Below are 23,435 nucleotides of genomic sequence, written 5' to 3' on the forward strand. Positions count from 1 at the left end.
ATAACAAGCTCACAGGGGATCAGAAAAAGGACTGCTTGCCAAGTTTCAAACTGCTCTGCGTTCAGGGAGCAGCTGGAAGGCAGAAGCTTGCCGTGACCCTGCCAGATGACCGCCGTGTTTACAGAGGAAAGTGCCAGAACTCCCCGCTACCCTCAGAGGGCTCCTTCTGAGAGTCAACCTTCCACACAGAGAATATAGACATGCTCTCAGTCTTGCTTTTATGGGTAAAAATGATTTCTGGTGTCACTACGTATGTGTGGATTACAAAGTCTCACCTCGCTAACTATGTGGCTCAGGACCAGCAGGGGAGCTTCTGAGCTGGCCTCTGAACTTTGTGACCAGGCTCCACCGCTCTGCTGAGGACCTGGCCTCTGGCCAGCAAACGCCAGCAGTCTCTTTGGTCCTTTCCCTGCATCTGCTTTCAGGCTCTCTACCTGTGACGGTCATGACGCCTCCTCAGACACAAGGGCCAGGATCCCCGCCGCTGTGTCAAGGGCTGGGACGGCGCTAGTGGAGGGTGCACGTGGCATGGGGCTGTCCCACGCTAAGCCTTGAGCAGGGACTCTGAGGCCCTGGCCCCGCCCGTGAGTCCGGAGGAATTCCTGTCTGCTTTCTGGGATTCTGCTGTGAGCCTCAACGGTGAGGCACTTTGAAAAAGCCTGAAATAATCACTAATATAAAATATCATATTCTTATCTAAAATACCAAATGGGCAGTCTCTAATTCTTTGGCTTATAACCAGTTTATCTAGAATACTGTCAAGAACTGTAAGAGGAATGTTCTATCAGAAACCCAGAGAGAAGTGTGGTCGGGGGTATGCTGATGACAGTGGTAACATTATACTTACATTAACATTATAGCCGCTTTGTAATGATAATAAGCACTTTCATAGCACTTACTATTTATCAGCCTCTGCTCTAAGCACTTTACATAGAGCGTCTCATTTAGTCCTCACAAGAACTCTATAGGGTAGGTCCTGCTATTATAACCTCTATTTTATAGATGAGGAAATGCAGGCACAAAGAGGAGAACTTGCTGGAGGCCACACGGCCAGAAAACGCCGAGGGCAGAGGGGCTCTCAGCTGTGCTGTGGCCGCTGGCCCCGCTGCCTCTCCACGCCAGGCCCAGGACAGCTCAGCCACCCACAGCAGGAGACAACCTTACCTCCTGAGGAGGGATGTCAAATGAAATAGTCCTCATGTCCACTTTGATGAAGCTGTCAGTGCACGGCAGAATAAAAAACAAGCCTGCAACAGAGACACACCCGAGATCAGGGCACACCGGCACCTCACTCATCAGCTCACTGTGCCCTTCGGTTCTAACAGGGTCAACCCGATTAACCGCGAGAAAGCTGGGCATCTCAGGGGATGAGCTGGGAGCCAGGAGCAGCAGCCTCGACTCCCGCGGCTTTCTTCCCACAGCCGGCTGTCCCCACGAGACCTGTGGGCTGCATCTCCTTACTTGGCTTGTACTGGCACCCGTTTGCTTTCACTTACCATTTTTTTTGTGGCCATCCCACACAGCAGGTGGGATCTTAGTTCCCCGCAGGGCCTGAACCCGTGCCCCGCTACAGTGGAAGCGTGGAGTCTTAACCACTGCACCACCAGGGAAATCCCTGTTTTCACTCAGATCGATGCGATTGCTTCTTACGTCATCTTGCTATTTCTTCCAGTCTGTTTCCTACACACAAGCCGCACCACGCCCTGCGCAACCTGTCCCTGCTCACCTCTTCACCACTCCCCTCTGTACCCGTCCTGCACCCCGGCTACGCTGGGCCCCTCTGCTCCCGTCCTGCACCCCGGCTGGGCTGGGCCCCTCTGCTCCCGTCCTGCACCCCGGCTGGGCTGGGCCCCTCTGCTCCCGTCCTGCACCCCGGCTACGCTGGGCCCCTCTGCTCCCGTCCTGCACCCTGGCTACGCTGGGCCCCTCTGCTCCCGTCCTGCACCCCGGCTGGGCTGGGCCCCTCTGCTCCCGTCCTGCACCCCGGCTACGATGGGCCCCTCTGCTCCCGTCCTGCACCCCGGCTGGGCTGGGCCCCTCTGCTCCTGTCCTGCACCCCGGCTGGGCTGGGCCCCTCTGCTCCCGTCCTGCACTCCGGCTGGGCTGGGCTGCCCGCAGTTCACTGAGCTATAGTGCTTTCCTGGATGGCTCTGCACATGCTCTGATCCTGGGGACACCTCTCCCCCAGTTCTCACCTTTTCCTGCCAAGATGTCACCTCCAGAAAGCACCCTGCCACTTGGGGTGGACACTCTTTTCTGGGCCTCCACAGCCACCTGTGGCTTCTTGACACAACACTCACCATGCAGGACTGTGACTGTCAACTGTCTCTGCTGGCGACCCACCACCAGGCAGAAAGACCCTTGGGGCAGGGACTCTGTTTCCGTGTCCCTTGAATTCTCAGAGCCTGGAACTCAGTGGGAGCTTAACTGAAGTTTGCCGAAAATAATGACTGGAAGCCATTTATTTCAGTAGGGATTCTCACGCTCAAATTTCGATAGCTGCAGCTATTTCTGGCCTAAAGATAATCTTATCAACTCAAATAGGAAGGGGAGGGGAGAGGCGGGAAGGAAAGGGTAATTTCTGGTAGGCTGTACTGCTATTGTTGCACAAATTCTGCTGTGAGAAGTCTTCTAAGTCAACAGAGACCTTCATGAAGAAAATCACATCAGTAAAAGGATGAATTTTGCTTTCCAGACAAACAGTGCAAGCACTCACCAGGTCCTTTGGCTCCTCCTTGTAAGATGCGACCCAGTCTAAAGATGATGGCTCTTTCGTATTCTTTTATGATCTAGATTAAAAACACAAATCATAATTTAACATGAGAAGTACAAGTAGTTACAGGCATAGCTTTTGAAATATATATGTATTTCTCCTCTAAATAGGTGAGCTGTTTATAACACCAGATAACAGCTACAGGCAACACGTTCATGTTTAATGACCCCTCCCAGAATAACCAAGAATTAATTACTTTTTTTGTGGATTACAAAGGCAGTAGATACTCACTGTGTAAAATCTGGATAGTATAGAAAGAGTATACAAAAGCAAATTCACAACTTCACTCCTCAGCTGTTAACATTATTATTCAATTACTCATGAATCGTCAACACAGGGGGAGAAAAGTTAACATCCTCATAGTTTGTCTTCTGGTTCCTTAAACTATAATAGTAACTAATCTGAAAATTCTTAGAGCATATTTTATCTTTTTAGCAATATGTAAGTGACTGTCATTTATCACAGTATTAATAACTTCATGGCAAATAGATGGGGAAACGGTGCAAACAGAGGCAAACTTTATTTTCTTGGGCTCCAAAATCACTGCAGATGGTGACTGCAGCCATGAAATTAAAAGACACTTACTTCTTGGAAGGAAAGTTATGACCAACCTAGATAGCATATTCAAAAGCAGAGACATACTTTGCCAACAAAGGTCCATCTAGTCAAGGCTACGGTTTTTCCAGTGGTCATGTATGGATGTGAGAATTGGACTATAAAGAAAGCTGAGCACCAAAGAACTGATGCATTTGAACTGTGGTGTTGGAGAAGACTCTTGAGAGTCCCTTGGACTGCAAGGAGATCCAACCAGTCCATTCTGAAGGAACTCAGTCCTGAGTGTTCACTGGAGGGACTGATGTTGAAGCTGAAACTCCAATACTTTGGCCACCTGATGTGAAGAGCTGACTCATTTGAAAAGACCCTGATGCTGGGAAAGATTGAAGGCAGGAGGAGAAGGGGGATGAGACGGTTGGATGGCATCACTGACTTGATGGACATGGGTTTGGGTAAACTTCAGGAGTTGGTGATGGACAGGCAGGCCTGGCGTGCTGCAGTCCATGGGGTCGCAGAGTCGGACACGACTGAGTGGCTGAACTTAACTGAACTGAATAACTTTAGAGAAGAAATAACCAGCATAGGTGGGACAATAACCACGTGCCAGGTGCTCTACTAAGTACGTAGCTCATTTAATCTTCACAACAGCCCTGTAAGACAGACGTTGCCATTTCCTCCCATCTGACAGGTGAGGAAATTCCGCGAAGGTCACACAGTAAACAGCAGCGCCTGCAGTCACACCTCAGAATCCTGACAGTGCAGGACTTTTTCTCACAGGATTGTCCTGCATCCCTGATTCCAGAAAGCTTTAGATGGTGATCCTTACTTTAACCCACAGGAATGACTGACTGGATAGGGGCTGAAAAGAAGTCTGTTTAAAAAAAATTTTTTTTATTTTTTTGCCACACCCCAAGGCATGGTGGGACCTTAGTTCTCTGACCAGAGGTCAAACCCCCACCCCAGTGCACTGAAAGGTGGAGTCTTCACCACTGGATCACCAGGGAAGTCCCTGAAAAGCAGTCTGAGAATTCCATTGTAATAGGTGGCTAGAGCAATTTTTCAAGAGATGAAGGGAAAAGAATTATAGGTCAGTATGGTTTCTCTTACACACACACACCCCCTTTCATGGGCTTATGTACTTATGAGTTGGCCCCTTTCCAGATGTGAATGAAACCTTTTTTACCTTTATGCACATCCATATTGACATTGGGAAAGTTATAACCGTGAACAAGAATGATATAGCCACCAAAATCCATCCACAAACACCGAGGCCTGCACTGGGGCTATCTGTGAAAATAAAAAAGCATACAGTTCTTATCACTGTTCTTAGCATGATCCCCCCCGTCTTCATCCTTCATCACTGAACGTCGGTCGTTTACATGAACTTTCCCATCGAATCCACATAAAAACCGTGACGTGCAAATGCTACTCCCCCTAATCTTTACTGTGTGCTGAAGTGATGAACCTTTTAAGATCCGGACCAACTACCAAGAAGGTTAAGTTTAGTGGCAAAATCATTACAATACTAAGCGCTAAGTATAGACGCAGTATCTGTTCAGAACATTTTGGAAACACAAGAATAGGAGCAACTCACAGCATACGGCTGGGATGGAGGTGAAACCAGAGTGGGGTGGGTAGGCAGTGGCGGCAGTCGTTAGAGGGGCTTCTTGCAGGACGTGATGGTTAAGAGAACACCAGTGACAAGGGGAAGGAGGATAAAAGGCATTTAAGCTGAGGGCACAGCATAATTAAAGGTGAAAATCATATGATATACTTGTTCAAGCCCACTTAGGTCGTCTATTTAAAATGCCTGTCAAACATCTCACTAGCTATACGTACAGTTTATCACCCATGTTGGTTCTGATTTCTTGCTGCTGGTGCTGCTGCTAAGTCGCTTCAGTCGTGTCCGACTCTGTGCGACCCCATAGACGGCAGCCCACCAGGCTCCCCCGTCCCTGGGATTCTCCAGGCAAGAACACTGGAGTGGGTTGCCATGTCCTTCTCCAATGCATGAAAGTGAAAAGTGAAAGTGAAGTCGCTCAGTCGTGTCCGACTCTTAGCGACCCCATGGACTGCAGCCTACCAGGCTCCCCCGTCCATGGGATTTTCCAGGCAAGAGTACTGGAGTGGGGTGCCATTGCCTTCTCACTATTATGAAAATGCTATAATGAACATCTCTGTACATGGTTTTCCTCCCACATTCCTAAGTTTACCTTTTCTGTAACATGAAATTGGGTTTTCTTTTTTTGGCTGTGCAGTGTGGCTTGTGGGATCTTAGTTCCTTGATCAGGGATTGAACCCATGCCCTTGGCAGTGAAAGTGCAGAGTCCTAACCACTGGTCCACAAGGGAATTTCCTGAAATAGCTTTTTGTCTGATCACAAAGATAATATTAATACATGTCCCACTCCTAATATTAATACATGTCCCACTCCAAATAGTTTAGAAAAGTACAGAAAAGGAGGGAGAAATTGCTCGATTCCAAGTTGATAAATATTCTTCCAAGCCCTTTTTGTGCATGCACGTTTTTCAAAGTAAATAAATAACATGTGCAACCTGTTTCCCTCCCTTCTAGGTATTGCTCTTTCAGCTTCCTTTTCGGGCTTTGCTGCTACACATTTGTGCTTTTTCTGTGTCAGTTTTATTTTTATCAATTTGTGGCTTAGTTGCCAAGTCATGTCCAACTCTTGCAACCCCATGGATTGTAGTCTGCCAGGCTCCTCTGTCCATGGGATTCTCCAGGCAAGAATACTGGAATGGTTTGCCATTTACTTCTCTAGGGGATCTTCCCAACCCAGGAATCAAACCCGGGTCTCCTGCATTGCAGGCAGATTCTTCACCAATTGAGCTACAAGGGGTCAAGGAATTTTTATCAATTACACTTGCACAAAGTTAAAAAAGTCAATTAGTTCCACAAGATGAGTGCAAGAGAGAGGGCAGTGCTCTGCTCACCTCTTCCGATTTCTTCCAAGGCAAGTGCTCTTGCAGCTGTGTGTTGTGGTATACGACTTACCTGTTTCTAAAGAACACACTAGTTTTGTTATTGCTTTTACAGTTTTAAGCTTCATCTATTGACTTCCTACCCCTCCCCCACCACATAAAGACACCTATCCTTGGGATTGCATAAAAATATCAAATTTTATATTTCACAAATATGCAAATATGATTCAGAGCTAAGCCATGCAGTGAGGCCTAAGTTGTTTTTCACGCATACCATTTACTGATTTTTTTTTTTCCTGGAGTCACTGTCCTCTTTTTCTCTCGCTTAGTTTTAGGTGTACTTAACGATTCAACTTTCTTCAGCTGTCTACACCTCCTTTCCGCAGGCTCAGGTATTCCACCCATTCCACCTGCTGAGGAAGCAGCTCGGAGCCGTGTCTGCTACGATTCTCGCTCTCCCTCTGCTTGCCGCTCACTGCCACCCCGGAAATCCCCCTTCTCTTCCTGAGCTGCTTCCTACCCTCTGTATCTGAGGTCTTCCTGGCTCTTGCTTTCCTTTTCGTGGGGGACAGAGGGCCTGAATAGGCTCAGGGATAGATCCCTGTTCTTTTCAAGCATGGAAGGCTGGTCTTTCCAGGAGGCGTTTTAATGATGAGAGGGAGGGAGGGGGCCAGAGAGGAAGAGGTAGGCCAGGCATGGGTGATTCCTTAGATCAGAGGAGCGATTTAGATGGCAGTGAGAAGAGGTTCCGAATAAACAGGAGGCCAAGAAGGCAGCAGATGATGGCTGGGAGCCCAGAGAAAAGATAGACACACATGAGCACCCAGGTCAAGTGCTCCACAACCTGAGATGAAGCATGAGAAATACACAGGAGTACTCTGGTCTGGTCTGGACCATGCCATGTGGGATCTTCCCAACCGGGGATCAAGCCCGTGCCTGCTGCAGTGGAAGCGTGGAGTCATAAGAAGGCCAGGCAAGTCTCTACATGAGTCCTTTGGTTATATGTGACTTTGCAGTTTTCTGATCCCATGTCATAGTGTGAGGTAAATGTTCTACAAGTGATCTAAGTTAACCCTGGAGGCTTCTAAGTTATCTCTTTGAGGGGCATGGACGCATTCAGTGAGAAATTTCAAGCAAGGCTACATGCCACTTGTGGAGAGAAGTCCGGTCAGGCGCTGTCATAACAGGTACAAATCACAGCAGCCTTTTTAGGTGGCTTGTTATACTTCCTGCACTATGTTGAATTACTTTAGACACATATCTCATTTACTCCGTACAAAGTCCCTGGGAAGTTAGGTGTTTTTAATTCCACTTTACCATACCAATGAAGTCACTGAAGAAACATTTTTCCTGAGGTCACACACAATGGAGGACTTGGGCTTCAAATATAGGTCATCTCACTCCGAAGCCCATGTTATAAATCAACTCACTCTTTGACCTTTTGCCTCTGAATAATAATAATTTAAAAATCCTTATTAAAGAAGCTGTTGTGTTTGGAGCACTTCCTCAAGACAAACTCTAAACTGGAAAAGCATGGTAGGAGTTCTGAGAATGAAATCTGATATCCTTACCGAGAAAGTCCTCTTAATTCCAGTTGTGCCTATTTATAGCAAAAGACAGTCTCAAGGCTCATTTCCAGGCTCAAGCCTAGGTTTCCAAAGTGAAAGGAATTCCAAACAAGGAATAGATGGGCCACAAAAACTTATCTGACAGCATCTGGTACTTTCTCAAACACGGCTCCAAGACTCCCTTACTCCAGGCAAAGCTCCGTGTCCTCAACATCCTAGACGATAAACTCCCTGAAGGCAGGGCTGTTTCTTTTTTATGTTTATATTTTTAATGTCTAGCACAGTTATCTCCCAGAGAGAGGATGTAAAATACTTCTTAGCTTACCTGCTGGATGTATGATTTCTTTGTGCATTTATATCCCTTATAAGATCAATTTCTAGCTTCAACTCTGTGACTTCTTACTTGTGTGATCTTTACCTCTCTGAACCTTTGTGTCTTGAAATAATCAGACTGGCCTCCCAGGACTGAGGCAGTGCTCAACACACACAGATGAGTTTTCTGTCACTCTCCTATTTTACTGCCGGGAGAAATATCAATCACCTCAGATATGCAGATGACACCACCCTTACGGCAGAAAGTGAAGAGGAGCTAAAAAGCCTCTTGATGAAAGGGAAAGAGGAGAGTGAAAAGTTGGCTTAAAGCTCAACATTCAGAAAACGAAGATCATGGCATCCAGTCCCATCATTTCATGGGAAATAGATGGGGAAACAGTGGAAACAGTGTCAGACTTTATTTTTCTGGGCCCAAAAGTCACTGCAGACGGTGATTGCAGCCATGAAATTAAAAGACGCTTACTCCTTGGAAGAAAAGTGATGACCAACCTAGATAGTATATTCAAAAGCAGAGACATTACTTTGCCGACTAAGGTCTGTTGCCGGGGGCCAGCGTGAGGAACTCCGCCCATGGCAAAGGTCATGAGGAAGGAGGCTTGGCATACGCAAAGGCGTGATCAAGCCTCAGGAAACCCCGTTCCCGAGCATCTAACCCCAAAACCAGAGTCTGTTTTATGCTCTCACCTACACCTCTGACTTTACGGGGGGCTCTCCCCCATCACCGTTTCTCTCGGAGAAGGAGTAAACGTGCAGCTGCAAGGCAATAAAAGTTCCTGGGCGTGACAAGTGTTTCAGCTTACGAACCCCTCTGAAGGTTATCTAGCCCACCTGTATAGGTTCGTCCGGCCACATGTGATTGTTTACAGCCTCCCAACCTGAGAGGCACGAGATGTTTTAGACTTATTAAAGGCAAATTCTTTGGGGAAGTTAGAAATTATTAGTATAGTGTGTTGGTTAGGAATTATATTGGTGAAGGGTTTTTTATTTGTTGTGTCAATAAGTGCTGCTAATTCCCTGCTCTGGGTGGGACAAGGATGTCTCAGGTCAAACCTCTCTGCTGACAGACTAGCTTGTGTGACAGGATTATCCATACTCCTGCCACATGATTGTTTACTACCTCTCAACCATAAACAGCACAGAGAATTTCGGAGTATTTTGAGAGTCTTAATTAGCATAGGCCTTTTTCTTCTTGTTGAGTCAATGATTGCTGCCAGACCTCCATATCCTTAGGCACCTGGGAATATATTAATCAATGTATTTGGACTATGGAAAAGGAAATATAGTAGTTTTTAAGGTTAGCAATACTAGACTTTTTGAGTTAATGGATTTTCTCTTTTGTAATAGATCACTGTGCTGTTATAAATCAGTGTCCTTGCTATGTAAAAACGTAACTTTATCACTATCTTAAGACTAAATAGATCTTAAGGGGAACATTGGTGAAAGGATTTTCATTTGTTGGGCTGATGTTTGCTGCTAAATCTCCATGTTCCCTGCCCTTATAATGAATATAACTAGCATATAGGAGAAATAAGTATTAACCTTTAAGATTAATCATGTTAACCTTGGGTTAAATAAATTCCTTTCTTGATTGCAACTCACTACACCCTCACCCTATAGGAATGTAACTTTATTTGGAGGGTGGTGCCTGCTTTAAGAAAAAACACCCTTGGAAGAAATAAGTTTTTTGGTTATTAGGAAGAAAGGATCATAAAATGTCAGTAGGTCTCACTCATGGCCAGAAGATGATGTAATATTCCTAAGACCTTTTTCTTACATTTATGTGAAGCACCTGATTTTGATAAAGGTCAGGACTGCTGACCGCCAAGTGACTGTATTCATCCCTATGTGTAACAAAAGGTATATAAGCAAACCTGAAAATAAAGAAATCGGGATCAGTCTCCGGAAAGACTGATTCCCCCATGTCGCTTCTTTCTTGCTCCCGTTTTTCTGGCTGAATTCCCACCTGGATTCAGCCTCTTTTCTCCACTAATCTTCCTACTCTAATCTCTCTATATATCTGTAATTAAATATGTATTTTTCCAAAGACACGCCGTCCCCCTACCTTCAAATCACCCTGGATCCACCAGGGCTGGACCCTGGCAGTCCGTCTAGTCAAGGCTATGGTTTTTCCTGTGGTCATGTATGGATGTGAGAGTTGGACTGTGAAGAAGGCTGAGCGCTGAAGAATTGATGCTTTTGAAGTGTGGTGTTGGAGAAGACTCTTGAGAGTCCCTTGGACTGCAAGGAGATCCAATCAGTCCATTCTGAAGGAGATCAACCCTGGGATTTCTTTGGAAGGAATGATGCTAAAGCTGAAACTCCAGCTATTTTATTCAAGTGTTCAATTTCCACCACAAATAATGGGGAAAAAAATCGGAGAAGGCGATGGCACCCCACTCCAGTACTCTTGCCTGGAAAATCCTATGGACGGAGGAGCCTGGTAGCCTGCAGTCCATGGGGTCGTGAAGAGTTGGACACAACTGAGTGACTTCACTTTCACTTTCATGCATTGGAGGAGGAAATGGCAACCCACTCCAGTGTTCTTGCCTGGAGAATCCCAGGGATGGGGGAGCCTGGTGGGCTGCCGTCTATAGGGTCGCACAGAGTCGGACATGACTGAAGCGACTTAGCAGCAGGCACCTTTTCCCTTCTTGATAAAAACCTCTGAAACTACTCAATTTTCCCCTCACTTTGTGCCTGACTGGCGAGGCCTGGAGAGTCAAAGACCCTCAAGAAGCTCATTTATGAATGAATTATTAATACCAGGTGAGTACAGGGGATTTGACTGCCAATCAAGAGGAAGAAGAAATTAAGTGGATTTTCAGAAAACTGGGCTTGGTCTTTCACTTTTCAAAAGCTCAGCTAGAAATAATCTGAGCATACACACTGGTGAATCAGCACTGTTTCACCCTGAAACTCTTCCTCACCTGGTTATAGCTTTAAAAGATGCATAAAATCACATTCCTTAGAAAGGTGAGGTTCAAACTCCACCAGGCTGTAACTGAACCCTTACTCATCTACAGTTACTACTAGTCAAGGGGAAAAGAAATCCTCAGTTACTCCCCCCAAACTGTAGGAAATTCATTTCCTCCAAGACGCCCATTCATTACCTTGAGGTCTGGATCCTGCCTCCTACCTTTGTGAGGTTAAAAGACCAATAGCGAGTGACAGGTATTTCTGAGATGTCTTTGCTGATATACCTGTTGATATTGCTGGGTAGAACAATCGTAAATGTCAGGGACCCCAGGATAACTGGTTGTAAACACTACTTCGCCCTGGTTTAGAGCATTTTTTTTTCTTTTACTATCAAACTCTTTCCTGAAAACTGTGTTAGAATAAATTTTTGACCAAGCAAGGTTCTGAAAACAGATATAAGCCCATACGTTAACATTTTTTTATTGAGCATTCCAATTGGGCTTTCTTCCAAGAAACTCGCACACATTTAAAAAGAATCTTACTTTCTTTATTTTAAAAGCAAGGTATTGTCACTATATTAAACTTATAGTTCAGAATAGAGGAAGGAAAAAGTGATGTATACTTTCATTATCTCTAGATGGTGATTATTTTCTGCCTTGCTATATATATGTCCTGTAAATTTTTGTCCTTTTTCCCCAAAATTATATAGCTGTATATGTAATAATTTAAAATCTGTTTTCCTCCTCTATACTGTGGATACCTTTTCATATCAGGAAATATCTTTTTTTATTATTAATATCCTATATTGTTAATATCCTTTAGTATCCTTTCTTATTAAAGGATATTATGAAATATCCTTTATTATTATTTATCCTTTATTAGTATCCTTTATTATTAAATAAATATCATTATTATTAAAAGGATGCAATTAAATGTCCTTTATTACTACACTATTCCATTGTTTCATATGATGAACATTTAGGTTGTGTCCAGTTTTCTCCACTAGAAACTCAGTTGTTTTGAAGATACTTGTAGTAAAGCTTCTATACATCCTCATTGTGTACACTAATTTTGCTGAAAAGATGAAATTACACAATTCTTAAATTTCTCTCATTCTGGAGGTATCTTTTATGAATACTAATAATAACCATTTATTGACTGCCTATTACATGTCAGCCACAAGCTAAATTCTTATATACAGTATTTCTCATATTTATAAAAATCTGTAAAGTAGGTATAAAATATTCCTCTCAGAGTACCAAAGTACTAAAGAAAAAGACTTTTTTTGGGAAGAGACAAAAGAAAAAAACAAAACAAAACCATGAAACAAATGAGGGGAAAAAAAAAGAACAAAATCGACTTGTAGAGTCGTTGTTGTTGGGTTGGCTTCCAGACAAGCAGCAAAACAGTCTTTTCAAGACCATAACCTGCACAGTATCAGAGCACTGCACGTTGACCATGATCCCATATCAGCCAATTTCCTTAAGGCTGATTAAATTTGTCGCCATTAGAAATTATGTGAAATGATCAATTCTGTTTACTATTGTGACTCTGCTCTAAAGTTCAAAAGATACTGGATTTCCTCTTCAAGCAAGTAGCTCCTGGTGTATCTGAAAATCTGACAAAGTCATACATATTACTCACACAGGAAGAAGCGGTGTGGCCGCGAATATTAAAATACCAACATTGAAAGCTGGAGAAGGCAATGGCACCCCACTCCAGTATTCTTGCCTGGAGAATCCCACGGACAGAGGAGCCTGGCAGGCTCCAGTCCATGGGGTTGCAAGAGTTGGACATGACTTAGCGACTAAAAGAGAGAGAGAGAGAGAGAGAGAACGCGGAAAGCATGATGTTTTCCTTCCTCCTTCCCAGAATGCAGCTGAAATACTTCATACCAGAAATTGCCAAGAACAGTGTTGCTTGGGTCATGAAAGATAGCCTGGCTAATTTAGTCTCAAAAACATGTTATCTGGTTCTAACAGCAAGTTTTAAGGGGTAACAGTAGGTCAAAATGAAAGGTCTTGGGATTTTTTGAGTTTTTCTTAAAAGCATATTTATTCAGCATACAGGTGTTCTTTTTTGGCCTCACTGGAGATTCAAAGTCAAGGTGTGGCAAACTTTTCCTGTAAACGGCCAGAGAATAAACACAAGGCTTTACTGACTGTAAAGTCTGTTACAACCACTGACTACTACGCACAAGAAACTGCAGACTACACACATGTGAAGAAGACGGCTGTGTCCCAGGCAAGCGTAACTTATGAACACTGGAATCTCAGCTCCATATCGCTTTCAGATCTTCCTCTATTTTAAAAAATGTATAAACAACTATCCTCAGCTTGGGGGGCTGACAAAAGCAGGTGGTCGGCCAGATTTGGTCCATGGGCCACACGACCCATTCCTGTTCCACACCGTATTCATCTATTTGAGGAAGAGGAAGTCATAAGTTAAATAAGACACTGGCTCTTTCTCCCAACTTTTCAAAGAAGGCTATATTTTCCACAGTCCCAGTTTCTCTTCCCTTATATTGTTTTGAAACAGGGTCTTTGAAAGATCTGCTAAATAAGAACTCAAGGTGGAAACAAGCAAAGGGCAGATAAAATATGTGAATGTAAGTACGTCTTCAATTAATCAAAATTTTATATAACTGTTTTTCAATCAACTGGGATTTTAGGAGACACAGAAGGGAAGGAAACAATAGAAGAAAAGGTAAATAAGAAAAATGGAGAAAGGAAGAGAAACAACCGAAGTGAGGGTAGCATCCTATAGAGAGAAAGACGAAAACAGGTAGAGAGGGGAGAGACAGGCAGAGGCTAGCCCACAGCAGGGCATCGACAGATACATGCTGAAAAAATGATGGCATTTACTCGACTGATGACCACAACTTGCAATTCACTGGGCAGAAGCTTTGAAAGCAAACAAGAGCATGCTATAATCCATCTTTCAAATGATTATTTTAATTAGGCATGGTAGATGGTTCTCTGAATGCCCTTATCCTTAAACCTCTAGGGAAGAAATTATTCTCTGGGCTGGACTGGCTACAGGCCAGGTGGTATCAGGTTAAAAACCATGGCCAAAGACTGACTTCCCTCCCTGTTATAAACCTGCACATCCTAGACTCAAACAGCTAGTACTGATGAAGCATTACGCGACCTGAACTATAAAACTTAAAATGTGTTTACCGTGAGAAGTAAGGAGATAGACTAGTCCTTTTAAGGAACATTTTCAATTAAAAAAAAAAAAAAGAAAGGGAATGCTGTGCTTAGCTCAAAAAGCATACAGAAATTAAGTAAGTGTAAGTATTTTATTTCCCAAGCATCTTGAGGATTTTCTGCAGCTTTCCTTCATTTGAATATTTCTGGCCATAAAAGAGGAGAAAGAATAGGCGCGAGTATCATCAGTAACTTCAAATTTGACCAGCTGCGTCTTTAGAAGGCTCCCCCCCCCGCCGCTAGTCTATAGCACTTCACCATCTCTAAATACCATTTATCGTATCTGTAACTACCTTACTCAGTGTCTGTCTTTTCCGGACTTCTGGCCTTGTTAAAACAGTGCAGCACCACAGCTTCAGAGTTGGCTTTGCTACTTATCAGCTGTGTGTTCTCTGCAAGTGTCTAACTCTGTGCTTTGGTCTAATCATCTAAAGAGAGGGCTAAAAAGAGCACCTCCTCAGAGGGTCAGCGTGAAGAGTAAGTGAGCTGTCACGCAGGATACCTAGTGTACAGCAAGTGCTCAAGCATTTATTAAGTAAATAGCTGTTGAATGAGTTGAGTGATTCTACTGTTTCGGGTTTTTTGTTTTGTTTTGTTTTTTTGGGCTGTGCCATGCAGCTTGTGGGATCTTAGTTCCCTGACCAGGAACTGAACCTGGGCCCTTGAACACTTAAGAGCAAGGAGTCCTAATGACTGGACCTCCAGGGAATTCCCAGATCCTGCTGTTCTGCAGGGAAGAGAAGAAAAGGCTGACTATTAGAGAAGATAAATGGAAGTTACATGTCCATATATAGGATCCCAAAATATAGTTCATCAATTTTTGGCGGTGAGCAGGTAATAGGAGAGGTAGTTAGAAGTAGAAATACAATGCTGTTTTACTCATGAAACTTAGACGTTATAAACCAGTGTTATTTAAAAAAAAATCACCACCACCACACACACACACACAATTCAGATTCATCCTCTGTCCCAAAGCGGTGGTCACACTGCTTTCTCCAAATGTTTTCTTTCCTTTTCTCTTTAAAATCAGCCCTTTACACCCATGAGGTTAGAGAATTCAGGGAAAGTATGGACTGAATATGACCCACGTCTGGAAAGACTGATGTTCTTTATTAAATTTAGACTGACCCTGAAATGTATTAAATAAAACAAAACCCTTATACTTCTTCAGTTTTTTCCCCCCTAGCGCTTTCACTTGGATGTCTTAAGTGTTAGTTACTCAGTTGTGTTAGACTCTGTGACTCCATGGACTGCAGCCCGCCAGGTTTCTCTGTCCATGGGATTCTCCAGGCAAGAATACTGGAGTGGATAGCCATTCTCTTTTCCAGGAGATCTTCCCGGCCCAGGGATCGATCCTGAGTCTCCTGCATTGCAGGCAGATTCTTTACTGTCTGAGCCACGAGGGAAGAAGCCCTAGACATCTTAAGTTAATGTGAAAAGTGAAAGTCTCTCAGACTCTTTGCGATCCCATGGACTATACAGCCCATGAAATTCTCTAGGCCAGAATACTGGAGTGGGTAGCCTTTACCTTCCTCAGGGGATCTTCTCAACCCAGGGATCGAACCCAGGTCTCCCTCATTGCAGGCGGATTCTTTACCAGCTGAGCCACAAGGGAAGCCCTTTAAAGAACCTATAATTGAGTTTTTCTCATAAAAGTCTTTGGAGGGCAACATCATTTTAATTAAAAAATGGAAAACAGAAACGTAAGGGAACTAGCTCTTAAGGTTCCCAATTCTTCAGCTGAGGTTGAGTAGCTAAGCAGTGGCTAAAAGCTTGGGGTTTTGCTGTTAAGAGTTCCATTCTACTGCTAAATTTTCTTATTAGTAAAGTGAGGAAAAGTGAAGTCGCTCAGTCGTGTCTGACTCTTTGTGACCCCATGGACTGTAGTCTACCAGGCTCCTCTGTCCATGGGATTTTCCAGGCAAGAATACTGGAGTGGGTTGCCACTGCCTTCTCCAGGGGATCTTCCTGACCCAGGGGTTGAACAAGCACTGTAGGCAGATGCTTTACCATCTGAGCCACCAGGGAAGTGAAATGAAGGAAGAGAATGGTTATTATCTCATATGAGAATATATGTAGAGTGCCTGACACTTAGGAAAGTGAAAAGTTTTAAACGAGTCAGGTGACTCAGACAGTAAAGTGTCTGCCCACAATGCGGGAGACTTGGGTTCAATCCCTGAGTCAGGAAGATCCCCTGGAGAAGGAAATGGCAACCCACTCCAGTACTCTTGCCTGGAAAATTCCATGGATGGAGGAGCCTGGTGGGCTACAGTCCATGGGGTTGCAGAGAGTCGGACACGACTGAGCAACTTCACTTCACTAAACGAGGGAAGAGAATAGTTATTATCTCCTATGCAAAAATATGTAGAGTGCCTGACACTTAGGAAGGGTTCAGTAAACAGCAGCCATTATTATGATCAGAACTGCAAGGTAATTATTGACAGTACATAGGAATAAACTTTATATTAAGTGAACTACCTTCTGGGACCTGCACACCACAGAGAAACATCAAGACTAACAACCTGCTTGGGGATTCTGTCCCTGGAGGAGAAACAGACCACATTTGGGGAGATAAGTCAGAGTCCTAAACATTCTTGGACTTTCACACTTTCTGCCCATAAATTTTAATTTTCAAGCTGTTAATGTTTTTATTGTGTTGTCCCCAATAAATAGTATCTTAATAATTTACATTTTAAAGTTTCAAAAGTACATTCACAAAAATGTTCTCATTTGATACTCACAACTTTGGAAGCTAGATAGTACGGTAAGATGATGCTCATATCTAGATAAGGAATTGACTCTGGAGATCGAGAGGCTTCCCCAGGTGACCCAGGTGGAAAGTGATGCTGCTGAGGTCTCAGTTCAGACCTTTGAATTTTAGATTCTACCCTCATTTCACTATCTATACAATCTTACCATCCATGCATATTTACAACTAGGCAAGGCTAGTATCTAATTTACATTGTCTGATATTTTAGGACAGACCTGTTATTGCCAGTAACTTCAAGGCTAATCTACTGAAATGTCAGGGCAAATGTCTGGGGCTCAGGTGTCTTTACAAGTCTCAGAGTATAGACAAAGGTCCAAAAAGAATGGAAGAATGGTGTGTGTTAACAGAGACTGACGCACACTTCCTTCTTTCTACTGTGACCTAACACCGCTCTTTCCACACTTTCATAAACAAAGGAGATTCCTTATTAAGTACAATATATTACTTTGACAATTACAATCCTTTTATCGATAACATAAACCCAGATAGTCTATCTGTAATGAGGACATGTATGAGGAACAAGTCCATACCCTAAAATCAATCATTTGAGTTGTAACAAACTTCATAAAACAAACTGTAAACAGAAAAATGTCTCCATTAATGTAAACTTTATCTCACTTCTTCCTTTTTCTTTCAACAAATATTTTTGCAAACCTACTAGGCACTTGATTCTGAACTTACTACCGTGATCAAGGACACAATCCTCTGCTTTCAGAAGCTCTCCTGGTCTAACAAAGGTGATTATAATTTATATTTATAGTACTGTGTAATAAACATTATGATGGAGGCCGGCACAGATTGTCAGGCAGAAACAGAGAAGAGGGGGTCACTTTTTCTGGTTACAATATTTTTCAGGAAAGTGTTTTCTGACATCTTCTTACAAAACAGACTTTGAATCCAATCTTTATCATATTTATCAACATTAAAAAATTTTTTTTCTTCAAAGTTGACCAGGTGATCAATGACTTTGTCTTTTACAGTGTGCAAGTTATACCATGAGGTGGGTCCAATAACCTATTTAATTATAAAAAGTGACATAAATGCCAACTTCTGCAGACTTGTCATCCTTGAGTTAATCTATGACCACTGATGAATTTAACTCAGATTAATCATTAAATAAGTTACAAAGTATTCCCCATCTGATCGACTGTAACAACTGAAATAAACAAAGCAGTCCCCTGATTCTGCTTATTTTCAGGCATTCTCCCAAAGGGATTTATCCTGTTGACATGACTCTTAATTATAATCATGCATGTCTTTGTAACCCACCTGCATTATTTCATTACAGACTGAACGCACTGGCTTTAAAGAAAGACTAGTCTTGCCTGAGGGTATGGTCATATTTACGTTCCTAAGACTAATTATCAGCAAAATCATAACGGGACAGTTTGGGCTTTTACATTCCACTGCTTCTCTCGGAAGCAGCCCTCTGGAGTTGTCTTATCCAGGAGTTCTTAACTGAAGCTGGGCTCCTTTGCGGTCTCCCAGCTTCTGCTGACGCTTGACAAGCTCCTCCTTTTGGGTCTGCATTCCAGAGAGCCCGAGGACTTCCCTGATGGCTCAGACAATAAAGAATCTGCCTGCAACGCAGGAAACCTGGGTTCAACCTCTGGTTCTGGAAGCTCAATCCCTGGGTTGGGAAGATCTCCTGGAGTTAGAGAATGACTAGTCCAGTATTCTTGCCTGGAGAGGTCCATGGACAGAGAAGCCTAGTAGGCTACAGCCCATAGGGTTGCAAAGAGTACCACACGAACTGTGACTAACACCTTCCCTTTCTGGAAACAGCTCTAGGATGGGGGAAATGATTTGCAAAGTCAGTGCAGGGCTGAACCTAGTTCACAGGTGTGTGTGATTTTTTCCACTCTGAGCTTCAGTTTCCCGGCTGTAAAGGGACAGAGAATGACGTTCTCCTTGTGGAGCTGTTAGAGGATTGCACTGGATAATGCTTCTGAAGCATTTGGGCTGTGTTTGGCACGTGGCAAGCACTCGGTAAATTCTATTTAATAAATTCTCGTATTGGCTTTCCTATCAGTGGCCCATCTCTAAGTCTTACATTTTTTTAAAAAGGTGACAGAGCCCAGGCAAAATGTTGTTTATATGTATGACTTTCAGAGGAAAAGGTGCACAGTTTTCATTAGATTCTTAAAAAGACTCCTGTCTAAAAAGTAGTGAAGTACAGAATCAAGAAAAAGAACTTAAAAGAGTGAATGCTGTTCTGTGAGCAGGAAAAACAACTCACATTAAGTCCAAAGATCATGTTTATTCCCAAAGAACTTCCACGGATTTCCTACCAGAGTGTCACCAAACTTAAGGTATAGAAAAGTGACAATTTAAGATTTCTATAATTCTTTTGATGTTCCTGGAATGGAACTAAAGACAAAGATTGCTGGAAAAGGAAATGAGGGCATGCTGGATCAGTGGACAAGGCTGTCATCACAAATAATCAGAACTGATGAGTCCAGTGCAGCGGTCCTCAACCTTTTTAGCACCAAGGACCAGTTTCCTGGAAGACAATGATTCCACGCATGGAGGTGGGGGTAGGGGTGGACGGGATGACTCGTGCATCACCTTCACTGGACACTTTATTTCCAGTATTATTACATCAGCTCCACCTCAGATCATCAGGCATTAAATCCCAGAGTCTGGGGACCCCTGCAGTAAAGTGTTCTTTGTGGGGTGCTGGAAAAGCCCATCCAGCCCCCTAAATTTTTCACTGTCATTCTGTCTGAAATTCTGTCCTTAGAAAGAATTCCTTTGGATCACTAAAAACCCCTGGGAGGGAACCAGTACTCCTGAGAGGTTTACAGCCTCTCTTTATGAACCACCCCCATCTCCCCCAAGGAGTTAGCCAGTAACGGTTCGAGGAGCTAGCCCTCTCAAGGGTGCTAGTCCCTTCAGAGGGGAACAAACTGAGCCACACAATTTCTGTCTTCAAGACTGGGAAGGCCCTGGTAGGGTGGGGAACTCACAATTCCTAGGGAGGGCCCAAAGCCAGGATGCCTATGTTCCCAGAACAAAGGAAGGAAAGTGGAGGGGCCAGAGTGAGGCGGAAAGTGAAGCTGGGAAGAGATACAGGAAGGATGCCAAAAAGGGCCTTCTTCCGCAACTGTGTAGGGAACCTGTGGCGAAACCGCACCGGTCTGTTCCGGGGTTTAGTAGGACAAACTGGCCAGGGTGGGGAGCAGGAGGAGTTCTTTCTAGCTCGGGAGGACCCGGGCTTACTCTGAGGGTGGGCGAGAGCGGGGTGGCGGAGCTGTCCTCGGATGGGGCTGGAAGGGACGGGGGCGAAGACGCCAACTTCCCCCGCGCCCCGGGCGTGGCGGGCAGGTTTGGGCCCCGATTCCACCAGCCGCTGCCGCCCGTCACTCGTGCACGCCACGAGATAACGAGCGGAAAGCGCTGGCACAGGGCCTGGCATCTGGCAGCCGCTGGATAACGCGAGTCCCTGCTCTGGCTGTGGGCACCGGAGACACGCCCTCGATGCCGCGTCCCGGCTGTGCGGGGCACTGGGCGTGCATTCTGCACCCTAACATCCCTAAAACTTTCCCCCCAGCCTGGGAAGTAGGGTTCATCATTCTCCGCGTACAAGGGGCAGAGACGTCGGTTGTGAGCAACAGTCACTCGGCTATGGAACCTCGGAGATATTCCTGGGGCTTTGGGTTGGGGCTCTTCCCGAAAGGAGATGAAGGGGACGGCGGGCGACCCCACGGGCCTCGCCAGGGGCACGGGGCTCACCCTTGAAGGAATCGGGAAGCCGCCGAGCTTGGGTGTCCACTGCTGGCCGCTTGTCAGACATGCTGCCCGAACCAGAGTCGCTACTCTCGCGTCGAAGTCGCCGGAGCCCGAGGTGGAGCTGCGAAGAATGCCCGGAGCCGACCCGGGAGCCCCGAGACACAGGCAGCAGTCCCGCCCCTTCTCCGCGGCCCAGCCAATCGCCGCCCAGGACGGAGGAGGACACGCCCCCAGCCGCCGCCCGCCCCTCCCGCGGGGCCTCTTCTCCCGCCCTCCCAGCTAGCCAGGGGCTGAGGGGCGTGGCCTGAGGGGCGAGGCGCGCCTGAGGCCGGGGTCCGGGCCGGGGGCAGCACCGGAAGGAGGGGCGTCGCCGGAAATGAAGGGCGGAGGCCACCAGCGTGGGAGCGGCGGCTGAAGAGATAGGGGAAGGGGCTGAGAGGGTGGCCTGAGGGAGGGCTATGGAGAAAGGCTCTGAAACGGCTTCCTTCTGGACAAACGAACTGGAAGAAGATGGTGCCCTCCTTGGGCGGGTAGGGGCCAGGTGAAGGGAGGCAGCAGAGGGGCGCGCGTCCAGAGGGAGGGCACCAGAGCCGCCCTAGACCGGGAGCTCCCGCGGTGAGAGGGGAGGAGGGCGGTGCGGCCAGCCTCCCGCCCAAAGGAGTGAACTCGAATGAGGTGCCCTTTGTTGAAATAAAGCCCTTTCCCCGCCGTAGTCAGGCAGGGCACTCATTGCTGGGGACCCAGACGCGGGGCCGGCCCTCCTGGAGTTGTTACAGGCGAGTAAACAAAGCAAATCATTGCGCGTGGCCACGGGCGCCCGCAGTGAGGGGCTCGGGGAGCTCGGAAAGCCCCGAGAGTAGCCCCTCTAGATGCCGGGCCAAGGGAAAGCCTCGGTAAGGAGGCGGCACTGACTGAGAGGTGAGAAGGAGCCACCCGTGGGAAGGAGGACAGGCGCGGTGGGAGGTCGGTGAGGGAATCCCAGGCGGAGAGAAACGCACTAGCGAGAGGATTCCCCCCCTCCAGCTTTCTGCTGGGTGGTGGCTGAAACCTCACGGTGGAAAACCAGGCTGTGTTTTATTCTCGATGACTTGTCCGGATGCAAGCAATTCAAAGTATGGCGAGGTGCACGAGCAGATGCCCTTAAAAAAAAAAAAATTTCATCTGGAAATAAATACAGATTCTCCGCAAGTTGCGAAGACAGTAGCGAGAGCTTATGTGTCCACTCTAGCTAGTTGCCTCTCATAGTTAAATCTTACGTGTAGTATCAAAACTAGGAAATCAACAGTGGCTCGCGAAGTATGCATCCTTCTGTGCCATTTTGCCTCATGCCTAGTTTTGTATAACTACCGTTACAGTCAAGCTGCAGGGCTGTTCCATCGGCCTGGCCTTAGAATATCCAGCACTGTGGTGTTTGGGTAGCTGATATGGTAGACTTTTTAGCTTTAGCTCTGGAGCCCCGTGGTTGTTAGGGTAGACAGCGGGGCACACACAGTTGTAAGGGTGTTGGGTGGCAGATCACGGTTGCTTTGGGGTGCAGGCACTAGCGTATGGTACAAGCCTAAGGCAGAACTCTCAAGTTTATCTCCAGTCACATCGGGAAAGAACTGTTTATATTCGCGGGAGTGGAGTACTGCTTGTGAAGTGGCTTGGTTTATAAGCCTTCTGGAGAAGATAAGGAGGGGAGTATGGCGATTTAAGGCTCCTTTCCCTCTCAGTCACCCTTGAGAAAGTCCACAGCTTCATATTTTCCATTCCGCAACAAATAAGCCCCGGAGGCTTGAACTTCCTGTTTATGCCATGGTTCCCAGGAATAAGGAGTGAAGGCGCAAGCAGCTAATTAAAACCTTTAATAAAGGAGGGCTGATTACAAATTGGAAATGGTGGGAAAGTAGCTTTCATTTTTGCTGGAAAGGGAAATATTTCAGGATGAATTTCATGTTTGTACTACTACTCCTGCTGCCCTGATTCAAATCTCAAGGCAATCCCAACAGCCTCACTTCTGGAGGCTTAGAAAAGCGGCTTCTCCCTTTGGGACGAAGACTTTGGTAAACACTTGTTGGCCCTGGCTTCAGATTGCATCAGTGTGGGAGCTAATTCCAGGCCCCAAACTGAGAACAAGCTTTGACTTGATTTTTAAATTACTTTCAAAGTAGATGGGAATTTCCAGATTTAAGAGTTTAAAATGCTGAATTTTATTTGCCCATGAAGCTATTGTATTCTGGCTTTCTCATGCATATTCTGTGTAAATTTATTGATTAAACATACTTTAGGACTTTCTGGTGGTCCGGTGGTTAGCAATCCACCTGTCAATGCAGGGGATGAGGGTTTGATCCCTAATCTGGAAAGATTCCACATGGCATGAAGCAACTGAATCTGTGGGCCACAACTACTGAAGTCCCGTTCTAGAGCCCGAACACTTCAATGAAGAGTAGCTCGCACTTACTGCAGCTAGAGAATGCCTGCGTGCAGCAACAAAGACCCAGTGCAGTAAAAAATTAATAAATAAAATTTAAAACATACTTTGAAAATAAATACTGTTGTATCATCCTCTCTCTTTGAGGGAATTTCAGTAATGATTTGAGCTCCCTGGTGGTTCAGATGGTAAAGAATCCACCTGCAATTCGGGAGACCTGGGTTCTA

The 23,435-nt window shown here is 45.3% G+C and overlaps 1 protein-coding gene across 1 annotated transcript in view; it reads right to left on the reverse strand.

The window, feature by feature from the left end:
* Positions 1 to 20,919, reverse strand: part of STOM (stomatin) — a 34,409-nt gene extending 13,490 nt beyond the window's left edge. The window contains exons 1-4 of the mRNA XM_068973738.1: positions 20,799 to 20,919; positions 4,512 to 4,615; positions 2,717 to 2,789; positions 1,165 to 1,247 (exon numbers count right to left, since the gene is read on the reverse strand). Of these exons, the coding sequence (XP_068829839.1) occupies positions 1,165 to 1,247; positions 2,717 to 2,789; positions 4,512 to 4,615; positions 20,799 to 20,859 (321 nt within the window). The 5' untranslated portion in view covers positions 20,860 to 20,919. The remainder of the gene's footprint in view (positions 1 to 1,164; positions 1,248 to 2,716; positions 2,790 to 4,511; positions 4,616 to 20,798) is intronic.
* Between the last annotated feature and the right edge of the window lie 2,516 nt (positions 20,920 to 23,435).

This window comes from Capricornis sumatraensis, chromosome 6 (genome assembly GCF_032405125.1).
Source record: "Capricornis sumatraensis isolate serow.1 chromosome 6, serow.2, whole genome shotgun sequence".
Taxonomy (NCBI): domain Eukaryota; kingdom Metazoa; phylum Chordata; class Mammalia; order Artiodactyla; family Bovidae; genus Capricornis; species Capricornis sumatraensis.